This window comes from Haliaeetus leucocephalus, unplaced genomic scaffold (assembly GCF_000737465.1).
Source record: "Haliaeetus leucocephalus isolate CR32 unplaced genomic scaffold, Haliaeetus_leucocephalus-4.0 Scaffold135, whole genome shotgun sequence".
NCBI classification, from domain to species: Eukaryota; Metazoa; Chordata; class Aves; order Accipitriformes; family Accipitridae; genus Haliaeetus; species Haliaeetus leucocephalus.
The window spans coordinates 463,234-480,369 of NW_010972571.1; the positions used below are offsets into that span (position 1 = coordinate 463,234).

The window sequence follows — 17,136 nt, forward strand, 5'->3', positions numbered from 1 at the left end:
ACAGTGCCAAGGAGACAGATGACAAGTTCTTCAAACACTTCAAAAAAGTGCCAGTTTTTGTTTTTTTTTTTTTTTATACTTTTAGTGTGCTGATTTCATTAGAGAGGGACTTGTCTGTGGACACTGTGGAGCTCTAGCTTGGATGAGTGCCTGAGGGTATGTTGACACTGCAGTCACCACTGCAGCTGCAAGCTGATGCAGAGGTATGCAAACCTGCTGTAGCCACCGCAAGGAGAGCAGAAGGGCCTCTCTGCCCAACAATTTGGTTCTCAGGTAGGTTTGCAGGTTATGCTAAGTTTTGTGCTGCAACAGCTAGAGCTAGTCACTGCACAAAATTTCATGCCCAGGAATAGCGATTGCTTTCTGGAAGCAAGACCCACAAAAACTTCCATTGCTGTGTAGACTGGAGGTCTAAAAAGGTTTCTATGAGCCTTCCACTATCTTCCTCATGTGATAGCATTACCAACACTAAGTACTAGAGGAAATCTCCCATCAACTATGTGCAAAGGTGTTCTAAGCTGCCAACATTCATGTGTCTGTGGTCATTTACACAACACTAGATGGGTTGCTAATCCATTTCTTCAGCTCCAAAATACAGCAGTTTAAATCCCGTCTTCAAAAACATCCCTTCTCTGCATCTAGTTTAGAATTTGACCCAAGGTATTGCACAACTAATTGCTAGTTGCATTGCTCAGATATCCTGTAGCTGACAAAAAGTAAAATAATTCTGGGTTAAAGTATTCTATGCAACATTTTCAGTAGTGTGCTTCCTTATCTATCACCCCCTTGAAAAGATTGATGAAAACAAAAAATTTCTTAGAGTATTGATTCAAGCAAGCAAATTGTCATTCTATTTATTTCTCTTACTTATTTCTGCACTATTGTCAGGCAGCCTAGAGATTCCTGGAAAGAACAGACACTGAAATAATTCTCAATTATATTAGTGTGTGCCATAATTAGCTGGAAGGGTCTGCTTTACTGAGGGCCCCTTTAAACCTTGTCCATCTGGTTTCAATCAAATCATCAAGAGAACAGCAAATGTCTTCTTCAGAATAGCTGTTTCTTACTCATTACAATATTCAGTTATAAGTAAACCAATCGGCAGAAGTCACATTGCCTGTATGTCATAAAGATGATCAGCTCCAATACCTTGTCTGACCTCGGAACATCACTAAGTAAGGGAGTGCCAAGCACTCTTTTCCCTATTAAGCACAGCCATCAAGCTCTTTAAATAGCATAAAAAGAGCTGCAATGGGGATTTTGATTCCAACATATAAAGGAATGATGTAGTCAGGGCAGAAGTCACTCACATTTCTTAACAGGACTTTTACTGTAGCTTACAGCCAGTGTGTGTGCTAGTTTCTTCGGTAGAGTGGCAGGCCTGAAGATGCATTGCTGCTTGTTTTAAGTGTACTTGGGATTTCGCATGCATGCTTAAGAACAAATCTAGCCAGACCGAGTATACATCTGATGCCTCACCAAAATGGATATATGCTATACAGCCATAACAATTAAAGGCAAGCACACATGACATATACCCAAATGTTCACAGGGCAAACAGCCTACAGAATTCACTGCAGACTAAAGCTGAAACACAATTATTAAAGAGCTAGTAATTACTGCAAACTAAACCTGTTTCCAAGCTAAGCATACCAACAGGCTGCAGGATCACATATTCAACACCTTAAACTATCTTGTGAGGTGCTGAGACAGTAACAAACCTTACTTCTTATTCTTTATACCTGGCCATTTCATTGTGGCTGCTGCTGGTTTCACCTACGGTCCCATAGTTAAATTACCTGCTGGGTTTTGGACATCTCTGTAATACCTCCCCTGTACCACTTGTTGGTCCCAGGTTCCAACCCCTTTCATGCATGCTGGTGTCCCCTCTGAAGAGAAGTGCTGCTGGCCTGAACTGGGTTTCCCAACCACATGAACCAAGCAGGCCCCTGTAAGAAAGTTTTCACAGGAACTAGACTAATGAATGATGGAGGTCACCCATAACAGGTATAGCAAAATTTCAAATATTCTTTATTTACCTGAAAGCCATGATAAGAAAGATTTGGAACTCTGCCTTATTTAAACACTATCTTCTCCTGGTATGTCTCAGTAAATTACACTCAGCACCTCTTGCACAGTATCTTCCCTCAGCTGAGGCCCAGGCATTTTCTTCCTCTTGAGTTTGGCATCTTGAGTCTGTTCAATACTTTTAATTCCACGCTCTGGCCTTGAAGAAAAATTTCCACTTGGCTAAAGTCAAATGGGTCAGCATTCCCCAAACTTACATCATCTGTAATTTTTTGTTCCTTTTAATAAAATTGGGACATTTCAGAGATAACTTGTTCCTGTCTCATCTCCGAAACTTTGTCTTTCACACAGTTTTATCTGCCTAACACCTCACTTTGATGCAACTCCATGACGTAAAACATAGTATCAAGCAGGTAAGCTATATAAAAAAAGTAGTACAGATTTCACTCTCCTTGGTTTTATATGGAAATTGTGCTCTCTCTCTTCACAAAAAAACCCTAATTAATAACAGCCTAAGAATTTTTATTATATCATGGTATTAGTCTGTTTTAAAGCTATAAGAAATGCAGTGTTAATTCTTCTTTGAGCTTTTTAAAAGCTCAGTGAAATCCAAATACGTTATCAATATGTTATTGCCTCCCCACAGCTTCAAACTCTTTGCTTTCCATTTTCCAGGTGTCTTGACATATTAAAATGAATTATGCATGTTACTGTGACTATTCAACAACTTTTCTAAAAATCCAACATAGGCTGATTTCTGACAGCTGACACAAAATGCTGATATAATTCAAATACTCTCATTAAAGGAGAAACAGTATGAAAATAACTTTTTATTAATTTTCAAATATAAAACAAGAATATCTGCATTTGCTTATCCAGTGCAAATGATCTGCCCTATGGTCAGTCCCAGCATTAACTCTTACAGATATTTTACATCATCATAATGGATTATGTTTAATCACTGCAACATATAAAAATCAATTTTTAGGAGTCAAAAAGAAAGAGACAAAATCGGTGACCAGATCCAATGTTGTTCCACATCCCTTGCAGAGTAGCCCCGAGAACATAGCAACTCTGCCATCACAGCAGCCTTATGCTCATTCATGAGTTGCATCCATTCTACGGATTTTATCTTCTTGCACTTCTTAGGGCTCCTAAGGATATTACCTTTCTTGACTCAGGCATTCCCAGTGCCACATGGCTATGCCCACACACAGCAAGTAGTGGTACCTCTAGTCAGACTGTGGTACTCTTGCTCATGTCAGATACTAGCTTTCTGCACGAGTGTGCAGAGACATTCCTCTGCCTAACAGTAACCCATGGCCTTTGTCAGACCCAGGCTGAAGTGCAAGAACTAATAAGCCAAGCTTTCTGAAACAAACCTAACTGTAGGCCAGGATCCCCTGCCAGCCCAGTCCTCCTCCCTCTTGGGTCATCCAAGTGCCTGCCACAAGTAACCAACACTTAATGTCAATGGAATAATAGACAATAAAGCAATCAAAACCCAAATCAGAGCCAGAATTTTCCCTTTTACACATGTAACAACGAAGAACCTCCCAGTGCATTTAAGAACAGATGTAAATATAAAGTAACCTGCTTAGTAGTATACTGAATAGTAGTTGCTGTAGGTCATGATAGAAGCATAGAGAAAGAAGTAGTTCAATTTTAAAGTCTGAGCTCCAAGTCAGATTGTCAGATGCAACAACAGATGAAAACACAGTAGATATAACCTCAGGTAGGCCAATTATCCACTTTAAAGCATCTCTGCATCACAGTCAGTGCGAGTTGGGCACTAAGTTTCTATACAGTAAGTACATTATATGAAGAACCTTTGTTGCACAATTAGCCAGCCACAGCATGAATGCTGGTGGTTGGTTGCTTTGTGATGCCAGCCAAACTGAACATTAAGCTCCAGCCCAACACTTTGTTGTTGTTCTGGTGAGAGGTTTTTTTTGTTTTTCTTTTTTTTTCTTTCATTGTTGTTGGGTTTTTTTTAAATGCTTCTGATTATAAAGATTTATGATCTATTGATCCTGGAAACCTCACTAATAAATCCAGTCCTGTTTTCAGCCTATAGGGATGACAGTGCCTTTGTAAAGAGCAAAGCTTCAAACAAAAACCTAAGGGTTTTTTTTTTCCCCCTACAAGCACCATAAGTCCCAGTTAACAAAAGCAAATGCAACAGACAGAAACTTCGCCCTTAAGTAAGTCTCACTTTTTAATACACTACTTCTACCTGCAGTAGAAGCTGAAAAAGCAACCTTTAAAATTACGAAGCAAGTATCAACCCAAGGGGCTTCAATGCATAATGAGGCCAATCAGCATTTTGTCACAACAAGATGCTTTGTTTTGGTCCTTACAGGACAAAGTCTCTAACAAGTAGCTTCCTACTGGTCAGTTAAAAATGAAGCTAGTATAACCGCAGACTGCCAAAGACTTCTATGTTTCAGTCAGAATAAACCCCTCAGCTTACTCCCTTTGTCCAGAACACCCAAGATTTTAATTCACAAATCTTGATGAGTATGACTCTGAGGAAAAGAAAAAGTATATAATTTTATCATCAGTGTTTCTGTACAATCTGCTAGAGGGCCTGGTATACATTCATGTGTGTCTCTTTCATGTTACAATTACTTAATTTCAGCATGTAATGATTCCTCTAATAGCAGTTCTAAAATCCCACTTTGTTCCAATACTTATGTAAAATAGAGTTGTACCAGTTCCACTTCTGGAAGGCAATTTAGTTTTGCTTAACACACTGCCTTGCACCACCATTATCTTCATCTTCTACTACAAGTTAGAACGGGTCAGCCATGGAAATTCCTGGAAGCAAACCCCCCCCCCAAGAATAAAAAACATATCAGAATGGACAAACATTAAGAGGAACAGGATACAAATATGTATTAACTACCAGATGGAATCCACAGGAAATAAAGACTGCTCAAAACGTTTTGTCTCATTTTGTCAAGAATGAAAAGGAACAACCATAAATTCTGGAAACAGTCATTAAAAGACACTATGCATTAATAATAGCTAATGGAGGAAAAAACCCCACCCAAAACAAACCAAAGAACAAGGAAAGCAGATGGAACAGTGTAAAAGCACCTATACTCTATCTTCCAAATCTAAAGACAATCTTTCTGCCTTGCAACTATCTCTGCTTTCTCTGCGGTTTAAGTGATACTTCTGGAGGATTTCAGAGGCTTGCCCACATGAAGCTTGCAGAAAAAGAAAGGGAAACATACACATACCTGTTTCTTTCTCTCAGACTGTGGATCAATCATTACATTTATAAGAGAAGGTGTTTGCTTGTCAGTCAGGCTTGCTTTCAGAGCATTCTGCAATTCTTCTGGAGTTTTAACAAAGTATCCTTTACCTCCAAAGGCAGACATAATTTCCTCATAGTGTGAATTTGGCAGGAGAGAAACAGGAGGTACACTGTAACAAAATGGCAACACTCCGATTAATGGCAGGGAAGAATTGCCAGACGGACCAAGTTAATTACTTCAGCACTGATTTTAAAGTGTAAGATGAACATTGTGCTGGGCCGACGAATTCTTCCGGTCTGGAAGAACTGTTTCCTATACTGCTTAAGCTATGTTTATAGGGTAGCATACTCATTTTCATCTTCTGGAGATGTTCCTGAGCAAAGCTTTAGTCTAGCTCTCTTGGTACAGAGATCTCAGCTGCAGAAGCCCAGTGTAAACTCAGAACACAAGTCTCAGGTAATTGTGGAGATTATCATGATTTTGGAGGTTAGCCCACTATGAACTCTGTACTGTGTGGCCTGAACTGCTGCAGGAACCTGAGACAACTAATAGAGAGTCATCTCTCCTGCACTGCTGTGTAAACAATAGTGTGGAATTAGGTTGGTTGCTTGCTTTTGGTAACTGGTTGTTACTTATACGAACTTAGGTCAGGACTAAGTTCACTATGAAAAATTTCAATCTGGATCACAAAGCATTAAAAGTGAAGAGAATGACTATTTTTGTCACTTCTTCCTTAATTAACAGGACATACTTTGAAGATGCTCACCATGTAGCAAGATCTTCAAACTTTGACATCTCCTTCCAGGTATCTGCATCCAAACCAGTGTAAATCCCATTGTTGTTTACTACAATAATCAGGATCGGCAAGTTGTATCTATAAAAAAAGATGCATTTGGAAGAATTCTGAAATACTTGCACCCTTCTCTAAGGTGTTAAAAGTGTTACTTTTCCCTAAAAGTAAAAAAAAATTAAAAAAAAAGAAAAAAAGAGAATCACTTCCACCTGAAACATGATCTACTTATCACTGGTAACACATGTCACAACAGCATAAAAACAACCATGTATATTTTTTGGCTTGTTTTCATGTGCTTTTAGGAGTACCCCATCTAACAGTGGTGTCCTTGGCCTTCTAGTTAAATTGATCCCAGTAATATGTGAAGAGAGTCTTCTTGAGCAAAAAAAAAAAGTTACCTGCAAATAGTCTCCACCTCCATCCCAGAAAATCCAAAAGCACTATCTCCTTCTATGCAGATGACTCGCTTTTCAGGTGTTTGGTCTTTAGCTACCATTGCAGCTGCTATAGCAAAACCCAGTCCAACTCCCATTGTTCCAAAAGTACCTGCATCAAGCCTAAAGGGAAGAATACAGAATTACTAGCCCTTTATTTCTACTCAAACTTTTATGTTAATCCATGGTAACTTATCTTTACTTTTAAAAATTTGCCATATACTATTCAAATACTGTTTCATAAACAATTGGTATAAAGAGATACCAGATATAGAGATTATTACATTCAGTCAAACTTTTGATAAGACTGCAAATGTTTTAAGTGATATAAACACATTGGAACTGTAATTAAAATTAGGAACTCTTATACACTAGTTGTACTACAATAAAGAACTATTCCTGTATGCTTTTAGCTTGCATAGTAACAATATTTCAAAAACATTCAATTACTGTAGAGATAGGCAGACTACATGAAATCTTTCTATATATAAATTCTTTGAAAATATAACTAGAAGTCTGAAAGCCATCGGTTAAATACTGTTGTTCAAATTTTAGTCTTCTGTTCAACTTTTGAAATCAAATTGAAAGCTGTAATTAAGTTAGATCATTTCAGTCAGAAGCACATAATGGACACAAAAGTACATAAAGAGCTAGATTATTCTAGGGTTAACTTTTCTTATTTGCTTTCAGATATGCACAATGCAATCTGAAAAGAGAATCGTTAACATTACTGTGCCCTTGTTTTAAATAAGGGGGAAAAAATGCAAACTCTTCCCTCAACTTTAGTGGAAGTATGGGGTTTTTTTAGTTTGTTGGTTGGTTTTTGTTCACAAAGAAGTATTTAGGTTCATTTATGACTTCAGTGCTACTTTCACAGGAAGACACAAGCTTCACAGTCAGATCAGAAGTTTGTCCTCACCAGACAAAACTCACCTTTTCCCCCCATTCAAGAAACAGCACTTAATTCCTACTTACATTAAAACTAGACTACACATAATGATTGAAGTGACATACCAACACTTTCAAATTTGAATGCCTACATTTTAGGCATGCAGGTTTATGTGAAAGGGTGCCCAGTATATAATTCAATTTTCAAAATTAGTTGATTCTGCTTAAGTTGTCCCCATTTTTAAGTGTGTTTCAAAGAAAAACTATTTGTATGAATTCTTTTCAACATGAGAATCCCAATGACTGTTTTTATTTTGCCACAGACTCTGAGCACAAAAATAAAGATCTAGATCAAGGAATTCAACATGATGCTCCTCACTCACTTCCCACAAAAGAGTGAGAAGCTATCACCATTCTGTTGCAGAGCACACAGACAAGTTGCAGAGAATTATTAAAATCTATGACAGGACATCAATATATGAGTGGAAAACTTCCCTTAACCCCTCTCCCAACATACTAAACTTTTATTTTTTTATTTAGAACCTTTAAAAAGGATTACAAAAATTCTGGACCATCATACTTTGCAGCTAAATGAAAACATTTATACATAGCCTGTTGAGTCAGCACAACAAAGAAAATACCACACCTTTGACGGGGATAGTAATTTGGAAGCATAGTTCGTCCAATGTCCATGGTGTTTGCTCCCTCACTTACTAAGATGCAGTCCTTGGGTATCAGTTCTCTGATGTGATGGAAGACTGTGTAATAATTCATAGGCAGGGATTTCTGTAATGCTAATCCCTTAAAAATAAGAGATGTTAGTAACTCCTATGGATATAATTTATAATAAGGTACAGAACTGAGACATGTAAATAGTAATGATGGAAATAAAAATGTACTCTGCTAGGTAAGGCTCAAGTATTTGGTCTTTCATGCACTACATCAAGGTCACTCCTTCTGTACCTATCCTGGTGACACAACGTATCTGTCAGAGGCTCACTCAGCTCAGCAACCCTTGGATGGCCTATCATTAACAGGAAGCTATTAAAACTCAGTTTAACCTGAGAGGCACATTGTGCTGGTTTCAGCTGGGATAGAGTTAATTGTCTTCCTAGTAGCTGGTATGGTGCTATGTTTTTGAGTTAGGTATGAGAAGAATGTTGATAACACACTGATGTTTTCAGTTGTTGCTAAGTAGTGTTTAGACTAAAGTCAAGGATTTTTCAGCTTCTCATGCCCAGCCAGCAAGAAAGCTGGAGGGGCACAAGAAGTTGGCACAGGACACAGCCAGGGCACCTGACCCAAACTGGCCAAAGGGGTATTCCATACCGTGTGACGTCCCATCTAGTATAGGAACTGGGGGGAGTGGGGGCAGGGGATTGCCGCTCGGGGACTAACTGGGTGTCGATTGGCTGGTGGTGAGCAATTGCACTATGCATCATTTGTACATTCCAATCCTTTTATTATTGCTGTTGTCATTTTATTAGTGTTATCATTATTAGTTTCTTCTTTTCTGTTCTATTAAACCATTCTTATCTCAACCCACAAGTTTTACTACTTTTCCCAATTTTCTCCCCCATCCCACTGGGTGGAGGGGGTGGGGGGACTGAGTGAGCGGCTGCGTGGTGCTTAGTTGCTGGCTGGGGTTAAACCATGACACACATGAAATTTTTCTGCACATAGGTTTGACTATTGATAACCCTAAGTGAGCTGTCATCTGTGTGCTGGGAGGTAGTTCAAAAGAGTGATCTGCTAGAATGAATTTATTTTAGATCCCAATCTTGAAACATGCAGAATATGAGTTGCATAAAGTTAAGCATATGCCAAGCATCTGTGGTCTTTTGGCCTTAATAGGTACTTGCTTTTAACACAGATTACACTTTCACCAGCATTGTTAAAGAGCTAAACAGCACAATTACAGAATAAAACTAAGAATGCATATTCACATAAGCTAGCTTCCCCTTGGAGTATTTGGAGGTACCTGGAGTACCTCTCCATTGCTTAGAAGTCATTGCCCATAACACAGCAGCTCTGGCTGTGGTCTTCTACCACTGGCTTTAAGAACCCAATCCCAAAGTTCAATGACTTCCACTCAGTTTGAATTTATACAAAACCTAGAATACTTAACTTACAGTTATGTATTAAGACTTAACTTACCAGTTCATAAGCCTGACAGGAGTAAGCCTGTACCAGAATGGTATAAATTTTCAAAGTCTGGGTGACGTGACTCTCAGAAGTAATTGAGGAGCTTGGATATAGACCAGTGACAAAACTGACTATGCATCAATACCTGTTAAGGTGAGAAAGCTCCTCTTTAATATAATACTACCTTCGATCTTTCTTCATTGGTCATTATTTTCTCTCTCAGCCTCTTCCACCACTCTGTATTAGAAGGATATTTCAATGGTCTTTTGCTGAATTCTTCTAAGAGCTGGAACAACATTGAAATGTTGCAGAAATTTCTTTCAACATATCCAAAAACCATCACAAGCATCAAGAAAAATGTTATCAAGAAAGATCCCAGCACAACCACAGTAACACTAATCAGAATCTTTAACATTTAATTTGAGAATAGACTGGATACACAGTGTATGTTGCCTGAAAAATGGTTTTCCTTGAACAGTTTGTGGGCTTTTTTTTTTTTTTTCTCTTTTTTTAACTGGTAACTTACTTCATATATATCAGAGGAAACCAAGGTCAAAACAGGAGGACACCTGACATTACATTACCTGCTTAGTCACAGCGTTTATGTCACCTAATAAAATTGCAGCTGGCTTCACATTATTCCCCAGCTCTTCTGCACAAATATCAATCTATATTTCAAAAAGAAAGACCACCGTTAACTCAAGGATATTAAAGAGAATTTTTTTTCAGTTCAAGTGAGGAACATTGTCTAACAATGTCTTCATACCTTATTTTGGCTGTACAGATAACTTCCTCTGCCTTTCATTGAAATGACATCAGGAAATCCTTTATTCAAAGTAAAATTCTCTGGTACATACCCATTTTAATAAAAGTTCATATATATCCTTAAATTGACTGCTTGCTTCTTTCAAGCTCTTGCAGACAGTATAGAGCTTTATTAGAACATTAAGGAGAATAAGGTGGTGATTTTAGTGATAATTATACAAGAACTAAAAATCTAGGCTTAGGTATACCCTTAAGGTCTATACAAAGCAGTAATTTTCTTACTGAGAAAAGTTTGTGTATGCCACTTGGCAGTCAGAATTTGCCTAGTATGAACAAACTGAAAAGTAAATTGCAACCACTGAAGAAAATTCTCCACTTTCTTTAGCAGTGATGTATGACACCTCTAAGGTTACATGGAACACTGACTTATGACCAGGTCACACAGACTATGAACTGAATTAGTATTTTAATACTAACCCTTGACAGTGAAAAAAATTACTTTACATGAGATGAAAAAATATTTTTCTTTACATTCTTTAGAAAAAGGAAACATAAAAGATGTATTATTTCATAAGTCAAAAGGAATTCTAGCTTAAAAATGTATGTTATTCCTCTAGAAAAGATGCAAAGTTTGGAAGCCGAGATTATGTTCCAGATCAGTGAAGGCAGGCCAGTCAGCACACCGAATCAACTACTACTCTTTGATCACAGACTCTAAGCGAGGAGATTTTTTTTTTTTAAGGACATAAACAATTTAACGACTTGTCTTTCTAAGAGCTGGCAGATTGCCAAATACATTAATTAGTTAAATAGCCTTTCTTTTCTTTGACTGACTCTGGATCTAAAAGCGATACTATTTCAAAAAATCCAGCTGAGACAGCTGTCAAACAGTATGAAAGGTTTCACAATTTCAAGACAATTTGCTTTCAATCACAGAAATTCCAGTGCTCCAAAGATCACACAAGTATCATGAGTCTAATCCTGTATTAGTCAGCTACATAGAAGTGTCTGCCCTCCTCATTACAGCACCAAGTCCTTGATAGCTGGAACAATGCTGTAACCATTTTTAGAAAAAATAAGGAAGTAAAAAAAAAAATTTAAAGAAGTCAGAAGTATTTCTGTAGAACTACTGTAACTGTATGCACTGTACTGCACTGTCCATAGGGCAGTATTTGCCACATGAAGTACACTACCAAAATAATTTACAATAACTGCTCTAGGCAATGCTAGAACACAGAGGACTTCCCTCAAGTGACAATCATTTTCACGCTTACCTGAATAACCTTTACATCTTGTCGAAACCTTGGTGGAAGACCAAAATGCAAAATCCAATTCAACCTTGCACCAAGCAAGATGATTACATCAGCATGCTGTAATGCCCTAATAAAAGGAAATAAGAGAATCAGATAAAGAGAAATTATTATTAACTTCAATAGTGTTTTCAAAATTAGAAGTAATCTTAATCACCACAGCAAACCCCAGAATATACATATATTCCTTCTTTCCTCTAAGCTGCTTGCTTAGCCCCAAAACCCCGTGTCCTTTTACACAGCCAATCATCAAGCCATTCTTGAGTTTAGGAACTCAAGAAGAAAATTACTCTTTTCCTGATACACTGTGTTTGGGAAAGGAATCATTACACTAGGAGACTAACAAGATGCTATAATGATGCTGAGGTTAAAGCAAAAGACTCACTATTGTGGCACTGGCAACAGTGGGTGCCAAAATTAAGATTGTTGTGGACCTCTCAGTTTAGACTCCTGTTAATTTACCTTTCAGCTGGGTAGACAACATTTGGTATAATATTTTATTCTCCATTTTTCTTAACAGCATGCTTAACAGTGATAAAGCTAAGAAGTTCAACAATGGACAATATTTTAATCTCAAAGTATATAAATGCTCCACCTGCAAGCTGACTGTGCATATTCATACCTAGTAGGGCTCTTATAGTCCATTCACATCAATTTTGCCAAAAGGCTAAAAACCCTCTTATAAATTACTTTAAACATAGTCCTTCAGTGTAGTTTTAAATACATTATTTTTCTTTTTAGATGAAGTGTGATTTAGTGACGGTGTATTGCAAACACCATGCAGAGACAGCAGATAGCAAAACTTCAACTGCAATGTGTGCATCTTAAGCTTCTGTTTATGGTGTTAAAATAAAAAGCTAGTAGTTTGTCTAGTGCACCAAGTTAAATGTTTAACATAAACTGTTTGCCTGTTTCATTTTATATTATGAAATACATACTAACAACATTGATACATCTACTTGCCATAGGTTTCATAGTTACAGAGTATTAGCTCTCAGATAAAGTATCTTCCTGGCCAGCATTCTAGGCATTGTTAAAAGTGATCCACCTAAATCTGTTGTCTCTTTCCAAGCAAGATCTTCAGTACTCTAAAATGCAGTGCAAAATGTGGTTGAAAAGTTTTTATTGTACAAATTTTGCCTTCCCTGGCATGTGTAGACCATGACAATTCCTAGTTGTTTCTCAGATGTTAGGATTAGAAGCCTTGTTTTATATTTACGTTGATCTTGCTGCAGCTACACAATTTGGATGGTTATCAGGAACTACTCCTTTTGCCATTGGTGTAGGCAAAAAAGGCAGTCCACAAAGGTCCACCAACTTTCTGATGTTGTTTTCAGCATGTGAATAAGCAGCACCTGAATGAAATGAAAAAGACTGCTCAATACCACAGAAACCTACTGTATTCACTTCAACTTCAATAAAACTGATTACATTCGTGGCAGAAAGAATACTATTTCCCATTATGAAAGCTAACTGTTATTTTTCATTCTAGAGAACTCAAAACATAACATGGCAAACTACAGGTATTTGGGTTCAAATTTCCCATATTTTTGACAAAAGCTTTTTTTTTTTTTTTTTAAGGCTTAAGTTGAACTACTTAGCTATTTCTGTAAAGCAGGGCAGGGAAGAACAGATTTTGTTTATCTAAAACAACAATTTTGAGTGGATGAAGTTTGGTATTACGGGGCAGAGACTTCTGCAGTAGCAACAGGAGATGACCTTTGTGCTGTGTCATGCCATTTTTTGCTTGCCCCCTGCATACCATTGTACCACATGCTCCATAACAATCTGTCCAAACAGGTCCACTATAAGCCTTTAATAAAAAAAGAGAAGCCCAAAGAAGACCTTGTAAAGATATGTGTTTGTGCGTACATTTACTGTGATGCTAGCTTCAGTACATGCCTGCTGAAATAAGGTTGCCCAGGTAATCTAGAGTAACTAATTGGTCCTTGTGCAATGATTTAAGTCCAAGAGTCTTAAACCCTGAAGAATTAACTTTTGTATTTCTTCCAAAATTTCTGCTAACAAAAATATATAGCAGAAAGTCCAGATACATGTTAAGTAGATTCTCAATTGTTAACATCAACAAAACATATATATATGTATTTTTGAGTTTTCTACCTTTCCCTTTCAAAGTACACCCTTTTGTTCATGTGTATCAAGCCAGAGAGAGGAAAAAAACCCCAACCTCTCCCAATCTACCTTGTCTATTATTTCATTACCTAATCAACAATAAGATCCTTCTCATCTCAATCATTTCACTCCCTGATTAAACATAGAACCTCTCTCCAAGATATAGATCTTCCCCACATCTGCAGGAAAACAGCCTGCGTGAAACAAGTTGCTTATATCAATTCTGTTACTAGCAGATCTGTATCTTCAACAGAAACGCCACTGCAATGACTAACATTCCACAAGGAAGGACAAAATACGTGAACCAGCACAGTGAATAATTATCCTCTATCTTTAGGGACACCTCTATTTCAGGAATGAAATACACTGGCAGAGTACAATGGAAAGTCTGTAAAACAGCATTAACAGCAACACCTGCTGTGTTGCTTCACGTCTCCACATAGGCAGGCTGGCACTTTCAGTCAGTCCAAATCGAAAAATGACCTTTGGTTATTCTCATTCTTGCTATATACGCCAGAGCATCAGACAGAGAATATCACTTCTGTATTCTAACAGAATTTGTTTGGAATTTTGGAAGCGATCCCTTGGTACTGGCTCTAGGCTTAAGATAATGGTTATCCAATTTTTTTCTACTTAAACTTGTATTTTATCAATTGACTTTTCTCTTAAACTAGATGAAAAAGATAAGTTATGCAAGAGAATAAAAATATTCTAAAAACAGAGCAGATTTTAACATCAAATTTCAAAAAAGTTTGTTTGTGTTTTTTGTTTTGTTTTTTTGTTTGTTTGTTTTAATAGAGAGTGAAAAGGACATGGCTAGCACTTATAGGGAAAAGAAATCACTTTATTCGTTGTTCTTGTCCCAAACTAGTACAGTTCAAAGCTACATTAAAGCATGCTACCTTTGCCAATGATTAGTAGAGGCTGCTTGGAAAGACCAATGATAGACGCTGCTTTGGATACAGCAGAGCATTCGGCCATGCTGATGGGAGGTGGCAGGCAGCATTCCACGTATCTAGAAGTCAAGCAAAACATAAGAGGCTCTTTAAAAAATTCAAACCAAGAAATATTGAAAGACAGAACCTATTGTTTGGCATAAAAACCACAGTTGCTACACACCATGTTACAGCATTTATCAGAACAGGATATATTTTTTTTTAAAACAGGCTTTGAAGTTTTTCTTGCATGTTTCTTCAGTCTCATAGGTAGTGTTGTTCCAGAGATTTACAAAGTGACATCATTGTATTACCATCATGTTAATTCATTCCTTTTTGCACATTGCATTGCAAACTATAATCTATATCACGTTACGATGGAATGTTAAATTTAGAGGCTGGATTTTCTTGTTTTAAGAAAAGAAAATACAAGAGTAACTTAAAACTAAAATTTCTTTTATTCAGGGACTTGAAAAATAATGAATATAATCTTTACGCACTTGACAGAGCTCTTATTCACCTGAAGATTCACAAAATCCCCAGGTATGTCAATATAGCAGGAACCTGGACGACCATACATGCTGGTTCTTACAGCCTAGAAAACAGATAATCACAGTTTTAACCATGGTTTGAAAGGATTTTAAAAATCTTTGTGTGTAAATGTGGTGGTTTAACCCCAGCCAGCAACTAAGCACCATGCAGCTGCTCACTCGCTTCCCCCCCACCCAGTGGGATGGGGGAGAAAATTGGGAAAAGAAGTAAAACTCGTGGGTTGAGATAAGAACAGAAAAGAAGAAACTAATAACAATAATAACACTAATAAAATGACAATAGTAATAATAGAAGGATTAGAAGATACAAGTGATGCACAATGCAATTGCTCACCACTCGCTGACCGATGCCCGAGCAGTGATCCCTCTCCCCCCCACTTCCCCAGTTTATATACTGGGCATGATGTCACATGGTATGGAATACCCCTTTGGCCACTTTGGGTCAGCTGCCCTGGCTGTGTCCCCTCGCGACTTCTTGTGCCCCTCCAGCTTTCTCACTGGCTGGGCATGAGAAGCTAAAAAATCCTTGACTTAGTCTAAACACTACTTAGCAACAACTGAAAACATCAGTGTTATCAACATTCTTCTCATACCTAACTCAAAAACATAGCACCGTACCAGCTAGGAAGACAATTAACTATCCCAGCTGAAACCCTTCTGTAGGCAGAGAAGGAACATGCTGTTTCATATTGCTGAACCACCACAGGGAAAGCTCCCATGGATTGATTTATACCAATAAATTCAAGTTTTGAGAGCTATTTACATATTGCCTTATATACCAGCTGAAGCCTTTTAGTAGATGCACAGTATTAAGACTGTAAAGTCTTTGTTTAATTTACAATGAGAACTGCATTATTAGCTGTTGTGTTTGGAAATACTAAATTAAACTTTCATGCTGAATTCTATTTAAAGTAGCACAAAGAGAAAAAGCAAGACAACCAATGCTTCCATTTTCTATTCCTTTTGATTCCAGTTCTTCTGTTACAGGTGGATGCTCTGCTGAATTTGCACTTCTGGAAACAGTACCATTCTATGCAGAATTTAGGCTGACATGGCTGAAGCATTGCTACAGCAGTAGCAAGAGACTTTTGTAATCCTTTCTGAAACATTGAGATAAGGATATGTTTTCTCTTACTCTCTCAAAAAAACCCACCAAACCCACAACCAAACTCCAAAACCCAAACACAACTGTCTCCACTGCCCCCCGTCCAAATCTCCTTCACACGATGAGTGCTAAAAGAGCTGAAGTTTGTAGTATTATATTTCTAGTTATTGCACCTCTCCCTAAAAGCATTTATTTCATAAAATTTTTCCAGTTCTGACTGAAGCTAACAAAAAATGCTGCAGGGATCAGTAAGCATCAGGTTGGACCAGAATCTATTTCTAACCCGTTCCATAGCATTGTTCATAGGAAAAACCTCCCTGGTTGTTAATTTAGACACAACCATCATCTAGCATCTGCAGGATCAAACTATTTACAGTACCAACTATACAAAAAATAAACCCTCAAAACTTATAAAGGAGGAGACAGTTACCTGATGTCCTGTTGCTAATTTAGTATTTTTTCATACCTTTTCAATAACAGCAGGAATAACTTCTAGGCTGCTTGGGCGGACAGACAGTTTGTTGTAGAGCCTACCAGCTTCAACCTGAATAAATGCATATAACCATTACATTGATTTATCAAAGTGAATTGCTCATTACCATCTCATTTCAACATGAATAAAATGGAAGAAATCCCAAATGGAAAGCAAAAAGCTGAAAACTCCCACATAGAGAAATGCAGTTCCTCAGCTGGTGGAAACTGTCAAAGCCATACCCATCCCCCTGATTGCTTAAGTATTTCTCCCCCCCCCCCCCCACCCAAGAGGCGTTCCTTTTTTTGTAA

At 37.6% G+C, this 17,136-nt stretch overlaps 1 protein-coding gene across 8 annotated transcripts in view; it reads right to left on the reverse strand.

Moving 5' to 3' along the window:
- Window positions 1-4,015: 4,015 nt before the first annotated feature.
- Window positions 4,016-17,136, reverse strand: part of HACL1 (2-hydroxyacyl-CoA lyase 1) — a 25,479-nt gene continuing 12,358 nt past the window's right edge. For 5 of the 8 annotated variants that reach the window (XM_010585873.1, XM_010585881.1, XM_010585878.1 and 2 more), the window contains 11 exons: window positions 16,820-16,897; window positions 15,198-15,292; window positions 14,665-14,777; window positions 12,849-12,984; window positions 11,594-11,699; window positions 10,139-10,222; window positions 9,739-9,840; window positions 8,056-8,210; window positions 6,486-6,644; window positions 6,061-6,168; window positions 4,857-5,463 (listed from right to left, as the gene is read on the reverse strand). In XM_010585873.1, coding sequence (XP_010584175.1) covers window positions 5,199-5,463; window positions 6,061-6,168; window positions 6,486-6,644; window positions 8,056-8,210; window positions 9,739-9,840; window positions 10,139-10,222; window positions 11,594-11,699; window positions 12,849-12,984; window positions 14,665-14,777; window positions 15,198-15,292; window positions 16,820-16,897 — 1,401 coding nt within the window. In that variant the 3' untranslated portion in view covers window positions 4,857-5,198. The other 3 variants (XM_010585874.1, XM_010585876.1, XM_010585875.1) reach the window with 3 other exon arrangements.